A 24,843-nucleotide genomic window follows, 5' to 3' on the forward strand; every position below is an offset into this window, starting at 1 on the left:
GCTGCTGCCTACCGTCCACACAGTGGAAGCACAGCCAGGGCCCAGCACGCAGCCCGAGTCCTCGCTGGCTCCCCCTGCCCAGTCAAGTGTCCCCAGCACCCCGGAGCCCAGCCCCACCCCACGGGCAAGACCCACAGGCTGCAGCCCTCAGGGCTTGGGCCACAGGGCTCCTAGACGGAAGTGGAGCGACCAACCAGCAAGGGTGCTGGGGAACTGGGGTGCACGGTGACCAGCGAGGGCCCTTCGAGGAAGAGGGGCGCTGAAGACGCATCCTCCACAGCAAGACTGGGAGCTCGCAGAGGGAGCGGCCTTCCAGGGAACTGTGTTCCAGAAAGGGGACGGCGGTGCGAAGCCGCCGGGGCAGCAGTGAGCCGAGGGCGGTCTGTCCCTCACGGAGCAGCCATGTGACCATCCTGGGGGACCGCTGTGCGGACTGGGGAGCTCACTCTAGGAAGATGGGCACCCTGGAGAATGCTGCTCCGGCTTTGGCCTAAGGGTCCCACGGAAGCCACCACAAGGGTCCTGCCAGGTGGGGGGCCGAGATGCGGCCCCAGGTGAGCAGGCTGGTGTGGGGCTCCCCTTAGGGGCTGAGGCAGCTCCACCTAGAGGGTACAGAGGGCCACCTCTGGGGAAAGTGAGGGTGACCCCGGCTGCTGGCAGTTTGGGGTGCCTGGGACAGCAAGGCAGGCTAGGGTGGCAGCACTGGAGGCTGGCACCAGGGCGACCACCCAGCCCCCACGTCAAGAGCTCTAGCTGCAGGGCCCTGGCTAAGGCCTCCACACCAGGGCCTCAGTTTCCCTAGGTAGCACGAGGATGTACCTGGGTTTCCTCTAAAATCTCTGCAGCAGGAGGCAGGTGGGGTAGAGCTGGCACCAACATGGGGTGGCCCAGCCCAGTCACTGGCCATCCCAGCCCCGACCGCCACCCAGCCTCCCAGGTCCCCAGGATCGTCACAGGGACATCCCTGGACCACACCCTGATGTCACCTGATCAAGCTGGTGCCAGCCCGTGTCCAGGTTTCAGCACCGGAGCTGGGAAGCAAAGCCAGGAGCCCAGAAAGGGCTCAGCGTGAGAAGGGGGCTGGGTGGGGGAGCCCAGGGGTGCCCAGGTCCGGCCAGGTCACGGCCCTGTGTGCACAGCTACATAGGAGCCTAGAGCTCCCTGCAAGCCCAGCTCGGCCACAGGGGCCTGTCAGGGTCTGCCTGATACCGCGCCTGCTCCTACCCCGGCCAGCGGAGGCCACAGCTGTGTCTGGCACGGCCACTGCGAGTGCCCGGACGACTGTCCCCAGCATAGGCCTCTCCCGGGGCCTAGCGGTAAGTGGGTGGGGAAGGCGTATGTGTGGTATAAGTGTGCATATGTATGTCTGTGCGCACGTATGTGTGTCTGTGTGCATGTGCGTGTGCCCGTGTGAAAGTGCGTGTGTGGCTGTGTGTGTGTAAGTGTAGGCGCCCGTGTCCAGCTGTGTGCATCTGTGATCTGGAAGTGCACGTGTGGGTGTGTGTACCCATGCGCGTGCGCTCACTGTGTGCGCTGTCCCCGTTCCGGGAGCCTCTGCCCGTCTCCCTGGCCTCCCGTCGCCCTCCGTCCCTGTCCCTGTCTCCAGCCCCGCCCGGCCCGCCCGGCCCCGCTGAGTCAGAGTCTCCACACTAAGCTCTTCCCACCGTCGTCATAAACAGCCCTGGAGAAGCTGCGCCAGGTCCGAACACGCCGGCGCCCGCACGCCCCAGGCCTTTGTTCCGACCCGGGCGGCCTCACATGCGCGCCGTCCCCTGCGGTCCTGCGCCAGCCGGCCAGGCCCCGAGCAGGAGCACGAGGCGGGGCCCGGAGCAAGGGGATGGGGGCAGAGCCGCAGCCCACTCCCCTGTCTCTCCCGGGGCAGCCCCGGGCCCTTCCCCCACCAGGGCGGGTGACAAAATCACCCCATGCCTGTCTGCAGTAACGCAAGAGGCCGTTCCTGCCCAGGCCTGGACTCCACGGGCAGGGGCTGAGCAGGCTCTCGGGCTGGGCACCAGCATCCCCAGCTCGGTGTGGCTCGGCCTCAGCCTCCTCCAGGGCTTCGTCTTGGTCTACAATGTGCAAATAACAGAACCCGAAGCCAGGGACACTGTCACAGGCCCTGGGCCATGGTGAAGACCCCAGACACAGCTACAGTTAGGTGACCCCAAAACGGACGCCAGAGTTGGGCCAGATGGTGGCCAGCTGGCCTTGCCTCTCTGGGGACCCTATGGCTTCTGTCCTGCCTCGGTGGCCCAGCGAGCAGAGCCCTGGCTCCCAGCTCAAAGCCTCCGTGCTGACCACATGGAGCAGCCCCCTTCTGAAGACCGACTGAGCCCAGGAGTCCAGCCTCAGCCTCTGCGGCCCGGATCACGAGGCCGGGCCAGGGTCACACAGCGGCAGCTGCTGACTGGTCCAGGTGGGCGCCCCCTCCCAGTACCCACCCCTCTACTCCTGCTGGCCTTCGAGGGCCCAAGGGTCTGGCAGCAGAGGGCACGCTCGTCAGGGCTGCCGCGCTGCGGGTCTCAGTGACACCTCCAGGATGGTCTCCCACCCCGTCCCAGCCACCTCAGGAGCCTGACATGGGCTTGGTGTCTTAGTCCACAGGGAGTTTGTGACTCTGACCTTCAGACCCCCAGCTGTACTGTGTGATCCTGGCTGCCTGGATCCTGGGCCTAGGAAGGTCTGGGCTCAGATGAGGGGGAAGATGGGTTCACAGGGAAAGATGAACAGAGGACCTGGGGCCTGCTGATGGGGGTGTGGCCTGCAGGCTTGCGGGCATAGTTATCTTAAGGCCCCATCCCCAGCCACCCATCCATTCACCCAGGGCATCCCGGGTACAGCCCTGGCCCTGCATGCCCCTGGCGCTCACTGCCTGCAGGCTGAACGACAGCAGGGCTGCCAGGGCACTGCCCTCCCACCCTGCACTGTCCCCAGGAAGCAGCTGCCAGGCAGCCTGTGCCCTCACCCTGCCCCGCCCCTTATTCAGGACGGTGTCCTGGGACAAGACAGTGGGCTCCCAGCTCGAGCATCACCACGGCCTGATCCGGTGACTGGGCTGCTCCTGTCCCCTCAGAGAGCAGCGTCATCTGGTGTCACGTCACAGCTGTCCCCCGAGATTTTCTAGCGGTCACCAGAAAAGTGGAGATGACCAGGGGGACTTGAAATGGACGTTTTATTTGGCCGCTCTGCCAGGAGGGCCTCACTGCAACGAGCAATCGGGATGAAGACGCTCGGGGAGACTTTCTTTGCTCTCAACGCCTGTCGCGGTCTCACACCACAGCACGGGTGATTCGCACACACGAGGCCTCGGCGCTCCCGGCCAGCCCCCGCCACGGCCACCGAGCGGACAGTGCTGCCCAGTGCTTCCTGGGGATAATACCGCCCTCCCCTGGGCCTGGTCCGAGAAGCCCCACCAGGGCAGCAGAAGCACGCACCCAGGAGCCGCCCTCTGTCCCTGGGGCCCCTTCCCCAACACCCGGGTCGCACCAGCTGGCCTCGGGCCTGTGCGGCACACAGTGAAGCCAGGACTGAGCCCCGCTGGGATGGGGAGCGCGCCCCGGGCAGAGCTCACCACAGAGCAACAGCAGCAGCGACAGCTGCAGCTCGGTGGCCGCAGGCCGCTCATGTGAACCAGGATTAGGATGTCCCTATGCCTGGTCATGTCCAAGGCCAGCACATGATGGCGGGGCTCCGCCCTCCCTGGCAGCCAGGTGCAGCCAGGCCGCACACAGCCATAGCCTGGCCTGGGCTTGTACAGCCCAGGGGGAGCTGCCAGGCGTGAGGGGACTACATCAGCTCAGGGAGGCCCAGAGCACCTCGCACCACGGGCCCCAGGACCGGGCCAGCGCAGGGTCCTTGTGGAAAGATCTATCTACAGGGAGCAGCGGGTGCCGTCCCTGAGGGGTGGAAGCCTCTGCACGGTGTGCAGGCTCTGCACAGGGCTTGTTTGACAGTTCAGGGGTCCCTTCGTACTCGAGAGTTAGAGCCGGCCTGAGGTCACATGCAAGGCCTACAGGGACCGTCCCCCTCTTGAGGGCAATCATTAATGCGCACCACGTGAGTGGCCATTCCCACCCGTGCCCTGGCGCCCCGTCAGCTCGTGCCCTGGCTCCCGTCTGTGCGCAGCACCTGGGCCACCTCGCTGCCTGTGACCATCAGCAGCTATGTCCTCCTCGAGGGACAGGAGACCCAGCCTGCAGGTCTGAAAGTCTGCCCGGCGCAGGGCGTGGGCAGGGCCGGGAAGACCAGGCCCCAGAGGATGCCGGGAAGATGAAGCTCCAGGATGGGATGAAAGGTCGTGGCCTGACCGGTGGAACAGAGGGAAGGGAGGAGAGAGAAACCAGGAGGGGTGAGGTATGCGAGGGGCTGCTGAAACCCCAGGCCTAGGAGTTAACCTTGTTCCAGAGAAATAGGGAGCTAGTGCACATTCTAGAGCAAGGAGGCAACATGGCATGGCTTCTGCTTAACCCAGTAACTGGGGCTGGTGGGGCTGGCAAGAAGGGACCAGTGAAGCAGGCCCGGCAGTGGCATGGGCAGGGTGGAGGGGTGGACAGTGGCAATGACACCGGGTGTTCCAGCAGGGGGCGATGACCCGGGCATGGTGGATTTAAGCGGCAGATGCTACAGATCCAGTAGGTCAGTAGGACCTGGAGCAGTGGCCGAGAGGAGAGGGGGCCGGGCGTGCCAGAGGGAGGACGCCCCAGAGGTCAGGTGAGGAGCAGCCCGGGAGGCAGAGGAGCCGCACACAGAGCACTGGGGCCTTGCAGCTGGCCCAGGGCAGGACCAGTTCTGGCAGGAACCAGGGGAGCAGGCAGGGGTGGCACAGAGGCTGGGGTGCAGGGGTGTGCATGTACAGCAGCCCCCCAGGAAGGGCTGCCTTCACTTCCATCAGTGCCTCTGGGGACACAGTGGTCCCCAGCCCAGCTCTGCAGGGCCCAGGGTACTTCTCCAGAGGGACAGGCACGATACTCAGGTGACCTGGGACACCAGGGTGCTCACGGCAGGTCGGCGGCCGTGTCACCTGGCAGGGACAGCCCATAGGAGCCGCGCACTAGCTGGGGCGCTGGGGCGTGGGGCAGGGCTGGGGCAGCCTCCAGGTCTGCACCTGTGTCTCGGGGTCCCCAGCTGCCACCCCTCTGCCCACACGCAGGGTGACACAGCAAGGAAGACCAGAGGGGCAGTGGACACCTGGATCCACGCAGCTCCCTGCCGAGTGGTAGCCAGTGACCTTGGGACTCCCCCGGGGCCTCAGTTTCCCCAGGTGGGAGTGCGGAGCCAGAGGCGCTGGGCACGTAGGTGGGCACCAGCGCGGAGCAGGCACCCGGCTGGCACCTGGAGGGATGGAGCTGCACTTGGGTGGCAGAGCCCGGGGGCGGGGGCGGAGCTGCCCTCCTGGCAGTGCCAGGTGCCACCCACGGCTGCTCACCGCAAAGGGGCCCCCAGGGGCTTTCCCTGGTGCCACCCCAGCCCCACGCCTGCGTTCCCAGCCCTGCACAGCTAGGCGCTGGCCTATGTCCCGGCAGCTGTGGCCCTGCTCGGTGGCCCAGGCTCCTGGGATCGGAAGGTCATGTTGTGCCCGCAGGCTGGGTACCTGCAAGCCTGGCTCTGGGCACCCCCATCTGACCCTCCCAACAGCCTGCTGGGCAGGCTGATCGCTACTCCTCCCTCAGGCCTCCTTCAGGGGTTTATTGAGCGCCTGCTGCCTGCGGGCACAGGGAGGGGCCGCAGGGACGCAGAGGAGAAACTGAGGCCCAGAGCAGCTCCGGGCTCCCGCCTGAGGTCACACAGCTGGATCCAACCAGGTCAGGCCCCAGAAGTCACGTTTTTCCTGCAAGCCACTCCGGGGGCTCTCAGAGAGGACCCTCCCCGGGCCTCAGTTTCCTTGTCTGTAAAAATGGGCGTGGTGAGGTCTGTCCCCAGTGTGAGAGCAGAGGAGGGCCATCGGGACCCCCAGGACCGGGCCATCGGCACAGATTGTGCCACCCTCGACACATCATGGTGGGCGCTACCCAACCCCACTCCCGCGCGCCACATTCCCTGCGGCCACTGCCGCGGCATTCCCCAGGCTCACAAGTTCCCTCTGCCTGGAACCCCTCCCACCCCAAGACAGGACGTCACTTCCTCCTCCCGGGTCAGTCCCGGTGCCCACACAGCAGGTGCCAACCTCCCTCCTTCCGGGTCAGAAGTGGAGGCGGAGGGACAGCAGCACCTGGGTCTACAAGGTCTCTGGGCACCCGAGACATGCCCTGGCCCTGCCCTGCACCCCCACTGTCAGGGTCCTGTGCCCAGCGGACAGTGTCCCCTGTCTCACTGCCCAGAGCCAGTGCCCTCCGCACACGCATGGAGTGTCCCTTCCCGCACGGGGCGGTGTCCAGGGCCCAGACCGTGGCCGAGTCCCCCTGGGACCCCCATGGTCAGACCTGGACAGGGCCAGTGGCACGGAACTTGGAAGGACAGCAAGCATGGCAGCCGGGCCGGGCCTGGCCTGGGAGGCACCGGGCACCTGGCTCCCGCCCTCTGGCCCCGGCCGGCCCTCGATCCTGGAGGCACCCTTACCTACTCGGAGCTCTTGCCCGAAGACGGTCTTCTCGCCCAGGGCGGAGCAGTTCCAGCGGCCGAAGCGGAACTGGTACTGGCACTCGTTGATGCCCATCTGTGCGCCCTCCCCGATCACGATGATGGCATCGGGCCGGCTCTGGCAGATGGCACGCTGCCGCGGCGCCAAACCAGGAATCTTGTTGCATATGATGTTGGCTCCCAGGGCCACCACGGACGACAGTGCTCTGCAGAGGCAGGGAGAAGAGACAGGCGTGAGGCCGGGCGGGCAGGCGGCACCCCGTCCCTGTGGCACCTGGCAGGGCAGACTCCCGAGCGGGCAGCCAGGCCCCCAACCCTGGCACTGACTCCAGCCCTAGCTCTTGTGTGAGCTCAGGAAAGCTCTCGACCTCAGCTTCCACATCTGCAAAATGGGCATCTGAGACATCCAAGTCCACCACCAGCCCTGGGTCACAGACAACCCAGGGAAGGGCTGCCTGCCTAAGAGATGGGCCACTGGCACTGCCTTCCCACATCTGGGTGCCTGGTATATGCAGGAGGAAGCAGGGACGAGGCCAACTGTGCACCTACTGTGTGCCGGGCATGGCAGGTGCCACCTTGGTGCATCCTCCCAGCGGTCCCCCAGGGTGCCTTTGTAATAATCTAGCAACTCCCAGGCAGGAAGGCGCTTGCCAAGCTGGCCCTGAACTGGAGCTATTATCAGCCTGATTGTTTGTTTGTTTTTCTAATGAGGCAAAATTCACATAACATAAAATTAACCAGTTTAAAATACACAGTTCCGCAGCACTTGTGCATGCTCCAGGTTGTGCAACCACCGCTTCTATCCAGTTCCAAGATATTTTCATCAGCCCAAGAGGAAACTCCGGACCCATCAGCAGTCACTCCCCACACCCTCCTCCTCCCCCGGCCCCTGGCAGCCGGTAATCCGCGCCTCGTTCCCACGGATCGGCCTATCCCGGACACGCCGTGTGGACGGAATCTCACAACACGTGGTCTGTTACGCCTGGCTCTTTTCCCTCAGTGGAATGCTGTCAAAGCGCGTCCACTCCAGAGCCTGCACCCGCGCCTGAGCATCCGTCCTCTTTGAGGCCGAGTACTATTCCACGGCACACGGGCTGTGCATCTGCACCCCCCTGAGCACGTGCGTGTGAACTTCTGCCCACGTCGGGACCCAGCTGGGGATCTTTGGGGCACAGAGCTGGGAGAGGAACTTTCCGGGGCCGGCCAGCAGCTGCTTTCCACGGCCCTTCATCGATTGTCTGGTTCCAAGCGCCCGGAGAAGGCACATCAAGATAGGAGGGGAGGGCCGGTGCCAAGCAGCACCACGCTTCTACACCACAGACCAGAGCTGCTTGGAGCGGGGACCGCAGAGCCCCCACAGCTGCCGTCCAGCCCCGGGGCCCCCTCCTGCCGGGGAGAAGCCAGGCAGTGTTTTTCCAGGGTGCCGCACACCCCAGGTCGCTGCTCCGTCCCCGTGTAGCCTGAGTCCCCAGCACGTGCCACAGCCGGGCGATACTCAATCCCCAGCCCGCCCGCTCTCACGCTAAGCTGGCTGAGACCCCCCGGGTCTCAAGCAGGCACAATGGGTGGCCACGCCCCGGGCCCGCGTGGAGGAAAGGGCATCAGGGACGGGCGGGGCTGGGAGCGGGCTGGAATCCGGAGAATTCAGCCTAAAGTAATTGTAGATGCTCAGAGACCAAGCGGCCGGGACATGAGCTGGATGGGAACCTGGCCGGGCACTGGCCGCCACCGCGGGCCGGAGCTGTTTGAATTCGGGTCCTGGGCCTACAGAAGGCTCCTGTTGCCAAGCTCCCCCCGGCCGGCAGGCGTGGGCCATGAACCCTCACTTCCTGCAGGGGAAAGAGCTCAGCAGGTGGGGTCTATCTGGGGACCCGAAGGGGACCGAGGGAGGCCAAGGGCAGAGACAGACCACAGAGCCACCACACAGAGCCAAACACCTCTGCTGAAAGGGGTCCGGGACACATCTCCCCGGGAAGGACACATAGATCACCACAAAGCCACATGGACAGCTCAAGCTTCACTGGGGAAAGCACACCTGTGATCCCAGAACTCTGAGAGGCTGAAGCAGGAGAATCGCAAGCTAGAGCTAGAGCCCAACCTGGGCAACTTAACAACCTACAGAGACGCTGTCTCAAAATAAAGAACAGGTAGGGGATGGGCTCGTAGTAAAGGAGCTCATTGTTCAATCTTCAGGACCACAGGCAGACACAGCACCCACGGGGACTGGTCTGATTGAAAACAGGAAAGCTGGGAAACGCTGCACCGGGGAGCGTGTGGGAAACAGCCTTTCGCACTGCAGGTGGAGTCGGGCAGGACGTGGCTGCTCTGGGCAAGTTTGCAAAGCACCAAACACAGCTAGTAATTCCTCTTCTCAGTAGAGATCCAAAGGAAGCGAAGACACACAAAAAACATGTACACAATGGTAACTAGCAGCACAACTCTCTCCAGCCAGCCCGTACAAATAGCCTGAAGGTCCACTAATAGAGGAGCGATAGACAACATGTGGTATAGCCCCATAGTGGAATATTACTTGCCCGTGAAAAGGAGCAAGGTACAAAATCATGCTGTCATGTGGGGGGGACTCAAGAACATGACACTGAGTGAAAAAAGCCAAACCCAGAGACCATGCACTGTCTCATTCTATGAATAGGAAACTGCAGGGAGACCAAGAACAGAACAGTGGTTGCCCAGAGCTAGGGGGAGGCAGGGGTGGTAGCTGTGCTGTTTCCACCCAGGACGGTGACAGTGTCCCAGAACGGACAGGAGAGACAGCTGCACGACATGCCGAGGGGACGGGACGGGGCTCCGGACGGGAGCAAACGGGTTCCATCCTATGTGCATTTAACCGGTGTTTTAAAATTATGACAGCACACAGGGCTCCTGTGCCCTGGTGGAGGGTGGGACCTGGGTGCATGGGGCTCCGGGGTGGAGGGCCTGGCACCAGCACCCCCAGGAGCCAGCCCGTGGGCAGAGGGGAGGAAGGGCAGCAGGGAGCAGCGCACCATCAGATACGGCCGGAATTCGGAAATCCTTCCGCGCTGTCTCCCTTTGTGTAGGTTTTTCCACTCACGACATAGTGCTCCGTCTTTGAGCCCACGGGGGCCTCCCTGCACCCTAACCTTCAAGTCCGGGGTCACGGGGTGGAGTCGGGCGCCCGGGGGGGCGGGGGCCGATGAGCACAGAGACAGCCCGAGCAGGCACTAGGCCCGCTTACTTTGTTTTCTGTTCTTTCTGAACCGAGGCCTTCACACTGAGCCGCGTCCCCAGACCTTCTCTTTCCATGTTTAAATTTTGAGATAGGGTCTCACAAAATTGCCTAAGCTGGACCGAAATTTATACTCCTCCTGCCTCAGCTTCCCAGAGTGCTGGGATTATAGGTGGGCATCCACTCTTTATCCTCAAATGCGCTTGAATCCAAATCCTTGCGGTAGTTCCTTCCTTCCTTCCCTCCTTCCTTCCTTCCTGGCGGTGTCCGAGCCGCCCCACACCTGCCCGCTGCCCCTGCCGCACTGAGACCCTCAGGGCGATGCTCCCGCGTTCCGGCAGGGACTGCGCGGAGGGCCACCTCAGCAGGGCCCCGGCAGGGAGACCGGGGCCACGTCACCTGTGAGCCTGGAGACGCTGGGCGGGGCGTGGGCTGCTGGCTTTTTCTGTGGAAAGTTCTGCTCTGGGCTTGTCCCTTGTGCTGCACAGGGGCCCCGGGACTCAGGCAAGACGCCACAGGAGAGGGCCGCCGCGCGTCCGGACACCTTCCTCCTCCCGGCCTGGCCCAGGGCCTCAAAAAGGGGTCCGAGGAGAGGTCCTGTCCTGTGCCAGGGCGGGGGCGTAACCGCCAGTTCAGAGAGGGTTCCATCACTCATTCATTCGTCATCTGACAGTGACACCTGGGGCACAGCATACAGTGACCCCTGGGGCGCAGCACACAGTGACCCCTGGGGTGCAGCATACAGTGACCCCTGGGGCGCAGCATACAGTGACCCCTGGGGTGCAGCATACAGTGACCCCTGGGGCGCAGCATACGGTGACCCCTGGGGTGCAGGAAATAACATGTGGTCCCTGCTGCTGAGAGCCAGGGCGTATCTGGGGACTGGAGTGCTGAAAGGCGGAGATCAATGTCTCCAGGAGCCTGGGAGCCCACCCCAAAGGCCTCTCTCTCCCTCCTGGGGACCAACAGGAGGCGGGCCGTCCTTACAAGGGGCCACACCCTGCCACCCCCGCCGTGTCTGAGGGTCAGGGATGAGGTGTGTCACGGGGCAGGGCCGGTGACAAAGTGCTGACAGGCTGGCAGGAGCTTGGGCTCCACCTCTGCTCCTGCCCGAGTTCCCGCGTTCCTGGGCAGGCGGCCGACCCTCGCTGGGCCTCGGCTTCCTGTGCTGGCGGAATTAGGAACTGGTTGTCATTGCTGCTGCACTTGGTCCCCGAGCTGTGAGACAGGAGCACGGAGGGGACCAGGGCCCAGGCCATCACACAGGAGGTGCTGAGGCCACCCCACACTGCTCCCCAGGGTGCACGCTGAAGGTCAGCAGGGTCCGGAGTAGGGTGCCCGCTGTAGGGTCAGGAGAAGACAGATGGCTCTAGACCCAGCCCTGCCTGGGGAGTGAGAGCTCACCCCGTGCCTCTCCTGAGCTGGGAGGAGGACACCCCCCAGGGGCCCCAGGCTGGGCCTCGCGGGGACTGGGGTGCTGCCCTAGAGGAAGGTGCAGCCCCGGGGCCCGTCCAGTGCACAGCTGGTGCGTGCAGACACGCATGTGCGGCGGGCATTGCGTGCGTGTGTTTCTCTTGGGAATGGAGACGCTGGTCTGAGCCCACTGGGTCAGCGACACACCCGCCAGCACCGGGCACCAGCTGGCTTCAGGACTGTGGCTTCGGTGCAGCTGGCCCGCCTGGGTCCAGGGAGCACAGGTCCCGCCCGGCCCCCAGGTTGAGACCCAGAGGGTAAAGGGTGGCTGCGGGCATTACACGTCCCCAGGTGTAACGGGGACGCCTCCAAAACATCCCCCTGCCAACAGCGCCATGACGCAATGGGCTGTGCTCACTCCCATTTTACAGAGGAAGAAACTGAGGCACAGGGAGGTTAAGAGTCAAGCCCGAGGCCTCACAGCTAGGAAGAGGCTGATCCAGATCCCTCCTGGCTCACCAGCACCAAGCTCATGGTGCCAAGCCCACCCAGGGCGGCCCGGTGGGCGACCAGGAGCCCAAAGCCAGGCCTCTGGGCCACTGGTGCTCTGTCCCTGGGCAGTGGCAGAAGGAGCTGGGACAGCCCCGCCTACCCGTCACAGCTAAGCCCCTCGTCCTAGTTTTATTGTGGTGGCCAAACGGTGCCCAGGCCGCCATGGTGGAGGGGAGCTGACGGGGTGCTTTTCTGTGCTGCATCAGACCCACCTTCATGCCCCCATGCTCGTCTCTCCCCTACCCCCCCCTCGAGCCACAGAGCAGGAGGGGCACCAGGGACATGCACTGTCCCCCACACATAGGCAGCGGGCTACCCCTTGGGAAGATCACCAGGCCTCTGGGCTGCCTGCCCCCCCCGGTGCCCACCCCTGCCCTGTCCCCCTCTCCTGGAGGCAGCTGTCAGCCCAAGCCCTGCCCAGGCCCTGCAGCCCAGCCTGGGTCACTCCTAGGGGGCTGTGTCATGAACACCCCCTCATCACCCCCTCGCACCCACCACCCCAGGACTCTGCCTCTGCCCCGTTCTCAGGCCGGGCCTCTCCACTGCAGACACCCCTCCCCAAAGGCCACTACTATCCAGTTCTTGGGGTTCCAGGACTCTGTGTGGCCCCTTGGTCCCATCCAAAGGACACTGGGGCACAGTTGGCAATGCTTACCAGCTGTGATGCCCTGGGGCAGGGAACCCCAACATTGCCCAGCACCCTTCGTGGCCTCGTGAACGGCCTCGGACCTGGATCCCCGTCTCCAGCCAGGGGAAAACAGTGGTCCTACGAGGGGGACAGCCCAGCAGAGCCTCCCCTGGGCCCTGCCCTGCCCCGCTGGCTGCCCACTGCCCCAGCTCCTCTGGCCCATGCTCCTGCCCCCGGGCACTCGGTAAGTCTTCCTTCTCGGGCATCCTCCAGCAAAATATTTGAAGAATGTTCTAATTATCTGTGATCAGCCAGGGAGGAGGGCCTGGGTCCCCTCGCCCAGGAAGTAACTCCGAAAATACCTGGGAAGGTGGCGTCTGGCCCGCTTGCCCACCGGGCGTCCTGTGCCCCTCCCTCAGGCGGGCAGGGGGCAGGAGGCTTCCAGCCACCAACAGGCTTGTTGGGGGGGTGCCCGTCTGGCTCTGGGGACAGCAGGGTCCTGGGCCTCGGTGCCCTTGTCTATCAAATGCGGACAGGAATGCCTCCCCCAGTCGCCCTATGCCGCCCACTGCGGGCTGCCGCTGCCCTCAGAGGTCCCATGCTGGCCGTTCACTGCCGCTCTGGCCAGAGGAGGCTGTCAAGGGCACCTCCCAGGGCAAAGCGGGGCCCAGCAGAATCCCTACAGCCACGTCTACGCACAGAGCTGCTCACCAAGAGCCCTGGGGCCACCTGTCCCTGTTCTGGTCCTGCCCGAATCCGCTCGTTTCCCCTTTCCTGTGGCTCTGTGGGACGCCCTGCACCCCAGGGCCACCCTGCCCTGTTTCTGCACTGAGCGAGGGGACCATCAGCAAAGGGCTCACCCTTCTTCTGCCTGGACAGGTGAGGCTCTGGGGTGGGAGGGAGGAAGGGGCTGGCTGCAGCCTGCCCCGGCCACCCGACTGTCCCATGCTCCCGCACACAGCCGGCACCCAAGGAGAGGCACAGCCAAAGGTGTCGCCATGGGTCTCCCCATCCAGCCCCCAACCCCAAACCAAGCCCACAGGGGCTGCTCAGGGAACAGGCAACCGGCTGACACCCCAGGGCCCACTAGGGAATCACCCCTCCCTGCCCCGCCCCGGCCTCAGTTTCCCACCTGTACGGCGAGGGCTCAGGCTGCCCTCGGAGGCTGTGGGGTCCCAGCTTCCGGCTCTGACCAGTGCGGACGCTTGCTGGCCTCCCTGGGCTCGGCTTGCCCAGCTGTGAGGTGGGCAGCGTGGCCGCCAGCGCCCTCGCATGTGTCCTGCCTGCTGCACTCTCCTCGGCCACTGCCCTGCTCAGCTCCCTGCCCAGAGCATTCCGGGAGGACAGCGGAGCAGCGGCCCTCCCAGCCTCCCCCGCATAGCCCGCATTCCTGGCCTGGCACCGAGACCCCACTGGGGAGAAAGCAGGCGGCGAGCAGGGCTCTGGGTTGGGCTTGAGGTGGAAGCAGAGCCTCACCACATTTTGATGACCCCCAACCTCAGGACACTGACCTCTGACCTCAGAAGCACCCAGTCCTCTAACACGGGCCCTGTCATGGCGCACCCCAGTTCTGTCCAGGGGACTAGATCTCCGCCCTTCCTGGGGGCACCTGCAAGCTGCAGGTCCAGCCTTGTGCTCCTTTGCAGGAAGCCCACCAGGGCCGCTCCTCCATTCTGCCCTCCCACCCCGACGTGTGCTGGGCTCCTGCGGCTGTCCTGCCCATGGCCAGCCCTTGCCCCGACCGTTCCTGTTGCTTCCCATGGTACAGATGAGGACAGCGACCTCAGAGATGCCAAGCACCGTGCCACACGGCTGGCCAGGGCTAGGCAGCGAAGATAGCCTTCTGCCCTGCCTTGGCCCCAGTGTGCCAGATCCAGGGATGCAGGGGCATCCTACAGACCCACGTGGCCAGGATGCCAGCCTGAGCCCTGGGGACAGATGGATGGGCAGGCAGCAGACGGAACAGGTGGGAGGAGCCGGCAGGGCCCAAAGGCCCAGGGCCAGGTTGGGAGCCTGGGCACTCGGTGGCTTCCTGGCCACTCTGGATGTGGTCCTGAGAGACCTCCACCCTGCCAGGGACAGACGGTGCTGGAGCCAGAGAGTGCGGCCTTGGGCTACTCGGCACCCAGAGTAACAGGGGCCCGGGCTAGGGCACTCCTTGTCTGTGCTTGCCCAGCTCTGCGTCCCCCAGCCTGGGCTCCCCAGCCGACGGCCTCGGCTTGGATGCCTGTGGTGACGGAGTGCTCACCACCCCTCATCAGCTTATCGGGCCGCACTGCGTCCAGGTCACAAGCAGCCTGGCAGTGGTCTGGTATCAGAGCCCAAAGCAGGGGCAGGTCAAGCGTTCTTTCCCGTTTCCGGGTCCTCACCCGCCTTGGGACTCCACCATGGACGGACAGCAAGGGAAGCGGGGCCAGCCGGGCTCACAGCCAGCCCTCGCCGCTGGTCACCGCAGGGCAAAGCATCCCAGCACCTCCAACACTGCCTCCCGCGGGACGGACCCTGAGGGACCTCGGACAGACGCATCCCAGTCCACACACAGCCAGCTCTTGGAGATGCCAGGAGGAAACGAAGGTGGCAGTGTGGGGACAGCCAGGGGTCCCTCCCACCTTCCAGGAGCTGCACCCAGCAGGAAGGTGCAGAGGGAGGACAGGCAGCCCAGCCTGGCCATTTCAAGGGGCTGTGCCCCTGGGGCCCCCCACCCCCCGGATCCCTGGACACTGAACTATGCAGGTGTGGGGGGACAGAGCTGCTGACCCCGCCCCAAGCTCTCCCCTTGCCGCCTGCCTACCCAGCCCTGGGCTCCTGGCTCTGCACCCAGGCACTGTCCCTGGACGCTCTTGGGGTCCCTTGGCCTGTGTCACAGGCCTGAGTAAGGTCACCTGGGGAGGCCGGGCATGCCTGACCTCGGCAGCAAGGCCAGCCCTGCGGGGCCGTAATGCCAGCACTTCTGCCCATGGGGCGCGGGGGAGCCTGGCAGGCGGAGATGACGGAGGGCCAGGGTGACACTGTGGCTCCTTGGAGGGGGGTTCAGCAGTACCTGGAAATTCCCAGTGCTCCCTGCCAGCGGTGACATCACCCCAGGAAGACCTGAGCCATGCTGGGAAATTGTCCAGCCCCCACTTCCTACCTGTCAGGAGGGGCACTGGGCAGTGGTGGACACCTGCCTTGGGAAGCCATCCGCGCCCATTCCAGATGGGACAGGCTCTTGCGGTAGACCCCAAGGACAAGCTCGGAGCTGTGTAGGGAAGACTGGGGCCTGGGAGGAAATCAGGACCCACTGCCCAGATGGAGAACTGAGGCCCCAAGAAGGGAAGGGAGCCCCAAGGTGAGGATGAAAGCTTCCCCAGACACACACAGACCCCACAGAGGTTGCAAGCTAGCCCGGGGGCTACCTCTGCCCCCTCAAGCCTGTCTTAGGAGGAGACCCCAACAGAAGACCACAAGAAAGCTGCATCCCTGGGTTCACAGACACACTCAGAGGCAGTGGAGACCCAGAAAGCCCGTGCTTGGGTCCACAGCGACTGTCACCAGCTGGGTCAGTCGTGTCTCCGGGAAGGCACCAGAGACCAGTGGAGGCCGGGATCCATACCCCGAAGCCGCACAGGAGGCTGCCCGGACTCGGAACCAGACAGGCCGGGTTCCAGTCTGGGGGCTGGCACTGCGGCCTCCGTGGATCCGGTGCTCTGACCTTTCTCCCTCCCTCCACACCTGCCGTCTCGGGCAGCCGGGGAAGAAGCAGACTGCCCAGCGGCCCTCGAGGCCCGCGTCCCGCTCAGGGGAGCAGACCGTGCTGCAGCACTGCTGCTCACGGGGCCTCTTCAAATGCTTTCGCCCTGCAGGACTCTCAGGGCCGAGCTTCAGCTCTGCACCACGGCAGCCCAGGCACCCAGGCCGAGCACACGGAGAGTTAGGGTCAGTGTGGGCAGCAGGGCTTCAGAGCACAAGACCACTGGGCACCATGGGCGCTGGTCCTGGCAGATGCCGGAGGTCCTTGGGTGTCTCAGGAGGGACGCCCCAGTGGATGCTGGCTCCTGCTCTTCCAAGCCATCTGGACCTCAGCCTGGCTTCCGGCTGTGCCCCCTCAGCTGCAGTGCCTGCCTAGATGCAGGACCCAAGACCCTCCACTCGCTCACAGCCTCAGCTGGCCCTCGTGACGTCCCCAGTGCCTCAGCGGCCCCAGCCCATGGCCAGGGCTCCTTCTGCTCAGCGGGGGGTGGCCTCAGCATCCAGGTCTATAACAAAGGCCAGCGGCACCCCTGGCTGCTCTGCCCGAGGACCCGTGAGTGCTGGCTTTGCCCGGGCAGTGTCCTGCCTCGCATCCCCGCCTCGCTCCTCTTGCATCTGCCTTGTATGCCTCTGGGGCCAGGCAGCTCACTGCCCGGCCGCCCACTGAGAGGCTGGCCCCAGCCTCAGCATCCGCAGCAGAGGGAGCCATGGCCCTGGTGGGGGGCGAACCTAGGGGAGGGGGCCGGCAGCTGAGCAGGAGACAAGAGGGGAAGGGAGGAGGTGCACACCTGTACCCACCCCCACCCCACCGGCCGGCCCGAGGGGAGGCCCCCAGCCCCAAGCCAAGGAGGGAGGACAAACGGCGGTTTTGTCCTTGGCCAGCGGGCGGCCCGCACCACACAATGACCCTTTCATCAGGCTGAGGGAGCCCTGGGCCGGGGTTTCATCTGACAAGGGAGGGCGCCCGCCTCCGGTCCCCTTGGGAGGGAGCTGAGCCCTATCTGAGCCGGACCCAGGGCCATGCAGGATAGAGGCTCCAGGAAGCCCACTGGAGCTGCACCCTCCACTGGGAGAGGAGCAGAGGCCTGGAGCCCGCGCTGGACACTGCCCACCCTGCACCGCAGCCGTCGCCTGCCACCACACTTGGAGTCTCCCGGGGCGGCATCCCCAACCCAAACCCTGGCAGTGTTCTGGGTGTCTGCAGGTGCACCTGTGGCCCGCTTGCTCCCGGAGGCTGGTGCAGGGGCAGGGACGGGAGCCAGGACTTTGCAGGCCGGTGCCCAGGGTGGCCCGAGAGAGCCCAGGGAAGTATGTGACAACAGACCGGGCACGACGCGTGCCTCCAACATCACCTCCTTGCATGGTGTCACACACCCTGCCCCAGGCTCCCAGATGGCCGCTCGACCCCCATACCCACCACAGGACCCTTCCGGTGGCACCACCCCTGGAGAACTGCCCTTCAGGGACCCTGAGCTGGGAGGCTGGACCTGGACTCTGGGGATCTAAGGAGCCTCAGGGACCTCAGGCCCCATCTCCAGCCCTCAGCATCCTATCCACCCCTTAGTACCATGCCGTGATCTCCCAGAGGGGAGCCCCTGGGTGACTATTGTTGACAGTCATGTTGTTCTCTCCTCTAGGAATCTCATATTTTTATTTAGTCTGACCAACTCCTATTCATCCTTCAAAACCCTAGCTAGGTGACATTCCCTCCAGAAAGCCCTTGGAGATACCCCAGGGAGTTCGTCTCTGCTTCCTGAACAAATATAGTTGCTGGGCCTCCCTCTGGGTTGCCAGTGGTGAGCCCCCTGCTCCTAACACCGAAGAACGACTCGCTGTGAACCTGGCTCGCCCTTCAGAGGAGACAGCTGGGTCCAGATGAGGCCAGGCAGTAACAGGCGAGGCTGGACGCACACCCGACCTGGTCACCTCTGGGCCCTAGGCTTTCTGAGAGGGGACAGCATCTCCTCTGTCTCGACTGGTCACAGGGCGACGGGCTGTGGCACTCTCTGTGATCAGAGAGGCTCCATTTTTCTACCTCCAGCCGGGAGGGCTGTCGGGGCTTAAGATGTCACAAGGTTTCCCAGTTCTAAACTCCGTGGGCCTCCATTCCACTAGGGGAGCATCACGGCCTGTGAACACACAGGGGAAAAGGGCCGGGTGCGCCTGTGGGGACTGCACCTCCATGCCGCGTGACCCAGGAGGAGACGGCAGTCCAGAGAGACGGACAGACGAAGACCTGCTCCATGCCAGGCCGGAGGCCGCCCTGCCCACGCCAGCTCCAAAGCCCCGGAGATGGGCCTGATTCAGCACACTGTCCTGCCAGGGTCACGCTCGCCAGGGGCTGCTGGGACTACGGTCCCCACCACCAGCAAAGCCACAGCAGGAGCCAGGAAGAGGCTCGCCTTGGCAGGGCCGCAGTGGGCGCCCCGCCCCCCACACCAGGTGGTCGGTGAGTAACCGCCCTGTCACCCGTGAGTCACCCAGCTCCCCAGAGCAGGCGGTCACCATGACAGGCTGCACCGGAAGACCCAGGGGGTGTCACAGCCAGCCCCCACATCTGGGAGAGGACGCCAAGGCCGGAAGGGACCTGCCCAGGACAGTGGCCCAGCCTGAGCCTGGCTCCGGGCCCAGGCCGGGCCCCCACGCCAGCTGACACAGCAACACAGTCCTCCTCGTGGCAGGGGGCCCCACCTGCCCCCTCTGGTCCCCCACTGACCCGACGGCCCTGAGAGCTCTGCTCTGACCCTCAGGCATGGGGACAGGGTGCTGGCCCAGGTCGCTATGCACAGCTGGGCCACCCTCGGCATCCGATGGGGCCCGGGGCCCTTCCAGGCCAGCACACCCGTCCAACCCGATCAGCGGCAGGGGCCCAGGCCTGGGTCTGGCTCGGCTGCGTGCGGACCACAGGCCGGCACAGGAGCTGGGAGAGCAGCCCGGGTGAAAGGGCCGGATCAGCTGTCAGCCAGTCTGATGGGAGCGATGTGATGCCCTCTGGAAAGTTCTCTGGAGCAGAACGGAGCTCGGTCTCGCCAGCTGGCCCTCTGGGTGCTCCTGCAGGGCTGAAGGCCGGTGCACGTGGACCCCCCCCACACCTTGCCAGGTTCTCCAGGCTCCCTGGCACAGGCACCCCAAGTGCCCTCAGGGTCAGAGACCACCCACCCATCATGCAGGCTTTCAGTGTGACTCCCTGGGCCTGGCGCCCACTGGGCACCTCACACACCGGCCACCCAGCAAGGGAAAGGAAGCCAGGGACATCTATGCTACCCTCTGGCTCCAGGACGCCAGAGTTGGTGGCCTTGGGAAGGGTGACATCAACACTTTCTTCTGCCTGGGACTGAAGACCAGGCTGGCGTGGCACTGCCTTCCTGGTCTGCCTTCCTATTCCCTAGGCTGCCTGACTGTCCCCCAAGACACACATTGGACCCTAGTACTGGCCCGGGAACACTGGAGAAAGCTGTTCCCTTAAAAGAATTTCTGCCCACAAAGCTGGCAGTGCAGGCAGAAGCAAGCCTGTGTGGGTACAGATGGTGGCCACCACACGCCAGGAAGGGGCATCCCAAAGGAAAACTTGGGGGCTGTAGCTATCCTGGCTACCACCTGCCAGACACCCCTCAGGGGCCACGGGGCACCCCACTCCTACCTGCCCGAGCCCCCTGCCCCTCCCCCGCCGGCCAGTCTTACTGAAATGGCCTCGGAGGGCTCCTGGCACCCCACACCTCCCCAGGCACACCAAACCTCAGCCAGCCGCTCCAAAAATGACTTCTCAGGCAGACAAGCTGCCCGATCGCTAGCAAGGCTTGCGACCCACTGCCAGGATTCTGGGGAGAGGGAAGCTTTCTGAGCTCCAAGAACCGGAAGCCGGGTCCTAAGGCCCCTTTGCCATTTCGGGGAGGCACACCAGAAGCAGGACCGCCTGGCCTGTCACTCTTTTAGCCTGAGTCCCCACGAAGCAGCCGGCGCTTACCCGGCGCTGCTCCCTGCCCCGGGGCGGCTTGCTAACCCCCACCCCGCCCCAGGCGATGCCTCCTCAGCCCGGGGCTGCCCGCCGGGCCGGGCCTGGAGCGCTCGCTCTGCCCGGACCTTGTAATTATGTCCCACAGCCGGGGAAACCGCGGGCCTCGCAGCATCTGGCTGCGGTTGCAAACTTTTGTTTCAAGATGCGCGACTATTTATAGAAGGAAAACTGGTAGGATAGTAATTTCCTAGGAGCTGGAGGAGAAATGGGCTGTGTATTTATTAAAAGGGGGTGGGGGCGCGGCGATTTATTAGGTCCGCGGCAGCGCGGCAGAGGGTGGCGCGGGAACGGGAGGCGGCGGCTGTCCTCTCCGGCCGCGTTAGGCGACCCCGGACGTGGCCCGCGTGTAAAGGAGTGGGCGGGGGAGGGGAGGCGAGGGGGAGGGAGCGCTGGCGCTGAGGTTTAATCAGTAGCATCCAGCTTAAATTCCCCCAAACAGCGGTTCCATAAATCAAACTTCTTTTTAAATCGGAGGCCAGAGCATATGCGTCCTATTAGGAATCGGGCGAAGCCACCGCTGTGCGGACGCGCCCCCTCTGCTCGCTGGGCCGGACTGAGCCGCCCCAGCTTCCCGTATGCTGGTGGGCGCTGCCCCGCCTGATGCCCGAGCGCGCCCCCGAGCTCCGCGCGCTCCCTGCGCCCTGACACCTGGGCGCGCCGCCGCCGCCGCCGCTCTCGCACGGCACGCTGCGCGCCCTCCTCGCCTGCAGGTGAGGAGTCTGCCAGAGCAGAGGTCAGGCTGCCCAGCCAGGCAGGAAGGCGCGAGAAGCCACGGCCACATCGGGGTACAGGCTGGGCGCTGCTGATGGGGCGCGGGCTGCGCTGTGTGCCTGCGCACAGCGGGAAGCGGGGGCGTGCATCGGCTCTCGCTAGTGTGCACGCCCACGCGCACCTCTCCGGTTGACACAGGGAGAGCCCCCTTTGGTCCAAACTCGTCCGGACGCGCGGGGACTGTCCACTCTGCCGCGATCTCTCCGGCCCTCGCGCTCCTTGCACACAGCCTGGGCTGCGAGGGTAGTGGGATGCCCTCGGGCTACCCTTTTTCTGACCCCGCAGCTGGACTTCTCCCTGCCGCAGCTGTTCCCCGGGTGCGCTACCTCAGCACTTCGGCAATCCAAGATCCCCAGCAGCTTTCTTACGCGCGGGACCCCCGACGCCCCTCCCTGGGCCCCGCTGCCCAGTTCCTTGCCCGCCCCAGGCCAGCACTGAAGGCCAGGGGTCACACCCGCCCACCCTGCGCGCCGCCCGCGGCACTCACAGGTAGCTGCCGCTGGACAGGAGGAGAAAGATCTGCGGGCAATAGACGGAGAGGAGCGCGCGGCGCGGCGACAGCGGGAGCATGGTGGGCCGCGCGCCTGGGGGGCTGGGCAGGCCCCTCCAACAGGGCTCGCGCGCCAGCCGAGGCCGAGGGCCCCCACGGCCCTCCCCGATGTAGGGCGGCCGCGCTGGGCGCTAGGGGCCGGGACTCGCGGGCCAGGGGACAGTCATCGCCCGGGCCCCACCGCCAGGGCCGTGCATCGCGCTGGATCTGGGGATGCAGCGGACGCCGGGGCTGGAGAAGAGAGCTGTGGCCGGGCTGGGGGTGGCGGACGCGCCTTGGCGGCTGTCTGGCCCTCCGTCCGTCTGTCGGTGAGAACCGGCTCTGTCGCTGCGCTGGCTCACGTCTCCCAGTCTCCCGAGGCGCGCAGCTGCCATTGGACGGGCCGCCCCTACATCCGCCTCCTCGGCGGGCGGGTTTTTTTAAAGGGGAGGCTGACCAGAGAGCTCAGCCCGAGGCGGGAGCCGCCCCCAGGGTTTGCCCAAGTTGCCTTGGCCGGAGGCGCTCACCCCCACCTTCAGTGAGCCTTACAGCTCTGAGCTGGCTCTGGAGCGCACCCCTGGGGGTGGCACCCCGGGGTAACCTCACAGAGGCACATGCTGCTCTTCCTGGCTGTGCTCAGCAGCGCGTGGCCGGCGGCATGCACGCATGTGCCTGCGTGTGCCTGTGGCAGCATGGGGGCAGGTGTGTGTGCACGGCCTCCTGCGTGTACTAGAGCAGGGGACCTGGATGTGGAAGCGCATGATGCAGCAGGCCACCCCTGCCTGGTGCTACAGCTGTCTGTCCTGCTTCCCAGGGCCCTCCCGGGGAAGGGGGGGGCGCTGGACAGGAGGCCTCTCCCCACGGTGGGGAGCCCCAACTCAAGCTTCCCCACCCCACAGCTTGGGCTGTCCCTTGAGGATTTGCTTGGGACGGCTGTGGAGCGGAAAGTCACTTGCTGAAGAATCCTTTCTTTTTCCATAGTTTTTTCTTTAAGCCTAGAAGCACGGGATTGGAGCCCAGCTCCCTCTGGAGGGTTGAGTCTTGTCAGACCGGAGGGGAGTCGCGCGGCAAGGCTAGGCATCCAGAAAGGGGAGCTCTGCGGTGGCAGGGCTTCCTGAGAGCACATTTCCTGGCTTTAGGCCTGTCATGGAGACTCATTTCCAGTGTCCAGAAGGAAGGCTCCTCCTCCTCCACCACCATCTTCATCCCTTCTGGTCCCAGGTCCTCCAGCCCCTCGGCTCCTCCTGGCCGTGAAGGCCCAGGCAGGGCTGGTCCTGGGACCTCAGTGGTCCAGACTCCAGCAGAGCTGCTCCCTATGCTGCCTTGGCCTCTTCCAGGCCTGGGGCTTGGAGGTCTCACCATCCAAAAATCGCCCCAGGTAGGAACTTGGGCTCCACAAAGCCATTCTCTTTTGCAACCATCAGAACCCAGGGTAAATCTGCTCAGGCCAGGGGCCGACTTCTGGTTCTGCTGGTATGGAGCCCCGAGGGCCATTCGTCTGATTCGCACAGCTGCAGGGTGCTGGGTGAGGAGTGCGCACTTGCAGGTGGGGGTGGGGGCCGCATGCCCTCCCTGAACATGCAGAAACACGCAGCACGCCGGGGTGGGCTTGGGGAGCAGGGATCACGGAAAGCCCTCAACACCCGCAATCTCTGAACTGAGGTTGGAACCTTTATGCCCGTAAAATCCCAACTCCTGGGATTCTGAGACGGTGGGATATAGCATTCGGAAGCAGTCCCGGGGTGCCAGTGGGGCAGTGGTCTCCTGGTCACTGAGGTAAGAAAGGCTTGACAGATGTCCGGGTGCTTATGGAGACACTTGCCCCTGCCAGGCCCCTACTGTACCAGAGCAGAAGCCTCAGGACGCTCTGCTCCTCCCAGCCATGGGAAGGAAGGCTGCACAGGTAAGCAGGTGCCACTCCAGGACAGGCCGGGAAGGGTGGGCCCCGCAGTCCTCTCCTGCCTACCTGATACCCCTGAGATAGCACACACAGAAAGCAGGGCCAGGCCTCTGGGAGGAGCCAGCTGGGTGGCTCCCCTCTCTGCCTACCCTTCCCTTAGGGACCAGCAGGAACTCACCAGGGGGAAGGGACCTCCTCTGAGGTTCCTGGGTAGGGCGAGGGCCTCTAGGAGAGGAGCCTGCCCCTCTCATACAGTCTGGGATGAGGGGCCTATGCTGGCCTTGGGGCTGCACTCTGGCTCACCTGCTTTCTGTCCCATGCCGTCGAGAGTAGCCAGAGCCTCCATGCCACTTATAAAGGGGGCAGGCAGCTCGGGAAGGGGCGCAGACCTCCACGCCTGGGGACCCACCCTGCCAGAGCCCAGGCTGCCTGACCCTCAGCTCCTGCTGCTTGGGTGGGGGGCTCTTTCCACTGCCTGTGGGAGAGGGGCTGCTCTCCCAGGAGCCTGTTGAGATCTTGTTGTTAGGAAGAGTGGGCCCAGCTCCGACACTGATCTCCATGGTCAGTGACTTGGCCTCCTGCACTGTTTCCTAAGCCTTAAAGCCTGGACAGCTAAAGCCCCAAACCAGGGCTTGCCAGGAGCTGCCCAAGGCCTCCGTGGGGAGCCAGGCAGCAGGGATGACACCCGGGGTGCCAGGTGTCTGGAAGACAGGCCCACCCCAGCCCCTGCCGCTGGACGCAGGTGCCCCACACCTCCATAAACAAACACGCAGGGACACAGCCTGCCCACAGACTACAATAAACAGCCACCAGGAGCAGGGCAGGCGCCCGCCCAGGCCTGTAGGACTGAGACCGGGACCGGACTTCCAGCCCTGCCCCGCCCACCCTTGGCCTGGGTTCCTCCACCTGTAAAACAGCGGAGGCAAGGAGGGATCGAAGGGCGATGGACGAGCTGATTCTAGGGGCAAGGGTCCGCCACCAGCCTGGGAAGCCTGTCTTTCCATGAGTCCCCGCGGGTCTGCTCACAAAGGCCCGTGGGTGCGCCAGGCACACAGTAGGAGCACAGCGGGACGGGGTGATGGGGTGTGGCTACCACAAGGGCGAAGGCTGGGGCAGTGGGCGCCGTCCGCGAGGTGCACCGTATTCCCTCCGGGTCACACCACCCCTCCACCCCCAACCGAGGGAGGCCGAGACAGATTCTGTCTGAAGGAGATCGCAGCTCAACAGGTAAGGACTCGGCTGGGTTCAGGAATGTGGAAATACGACTCGGAGCAGCTACCGCAGCGAGCAGCGCGCGGCCCGCCGGGTGCGCGCGAGGGGGAGCGCAGCGAGAGGGGGCCCGGCCGGGGATCTTGGGCGGGCGGGGGCTCGGCCCCGGACCCAGCCCGAGGCAGCCGGGCCAGCCCCGCAGCCCATCCCGAGCCAGCCGGACGAGTTGTCAAGGTAATTTCAACACGTCCGGGTGATGGATAGAGACGCGGGGCCGCGGCGGCTGCGGGGTCTGCACGCGCGCCGCCCGGTGCGC

The 24,843-nt window shown here is 64.9% G+C and overlaps 1 protein-coding gene across 2 annotated transcripts in view; it reads right to left on the reverse strand.

Annotated features, from left to right (window-relative positions):
* Window positions 1–24,843, reverse strand: part of Wnt7b (wingless-type MMTV integration site family, member 7B) — a gene marked incomplete in the record, with an annotated part of 39,509 nt that overhangs the window by 13,648 nt on the left and 1,018 nt on the right. The window contains 1 exon segment of one of the 2 annotated variants that reach the window (XM_013511611.1): window positions 6,556–6,782. In XM_013511611.1, coding sequence (XP_013367065.1) covers window positions 6,556–6,782 — 227 coding nt within the window. 2 annotated transcript variants of the gene reach the window in all.

Source organism: Chinchilla lanigera, unplaced genomic scaffold (genome assembly GCF_000276665.1).
Source record: "Chinchilla lanigera isolate Chin_1 unplaced genomic scaffold, ChiLan1.0 scaffold00012, whole genome shotgun sequence".
NCBI lineage: Eukaryota > Metazoa > Chordata > Mammalia > Rodentia > Chinchillidae > Chinchilla > Chinchilla lanigera.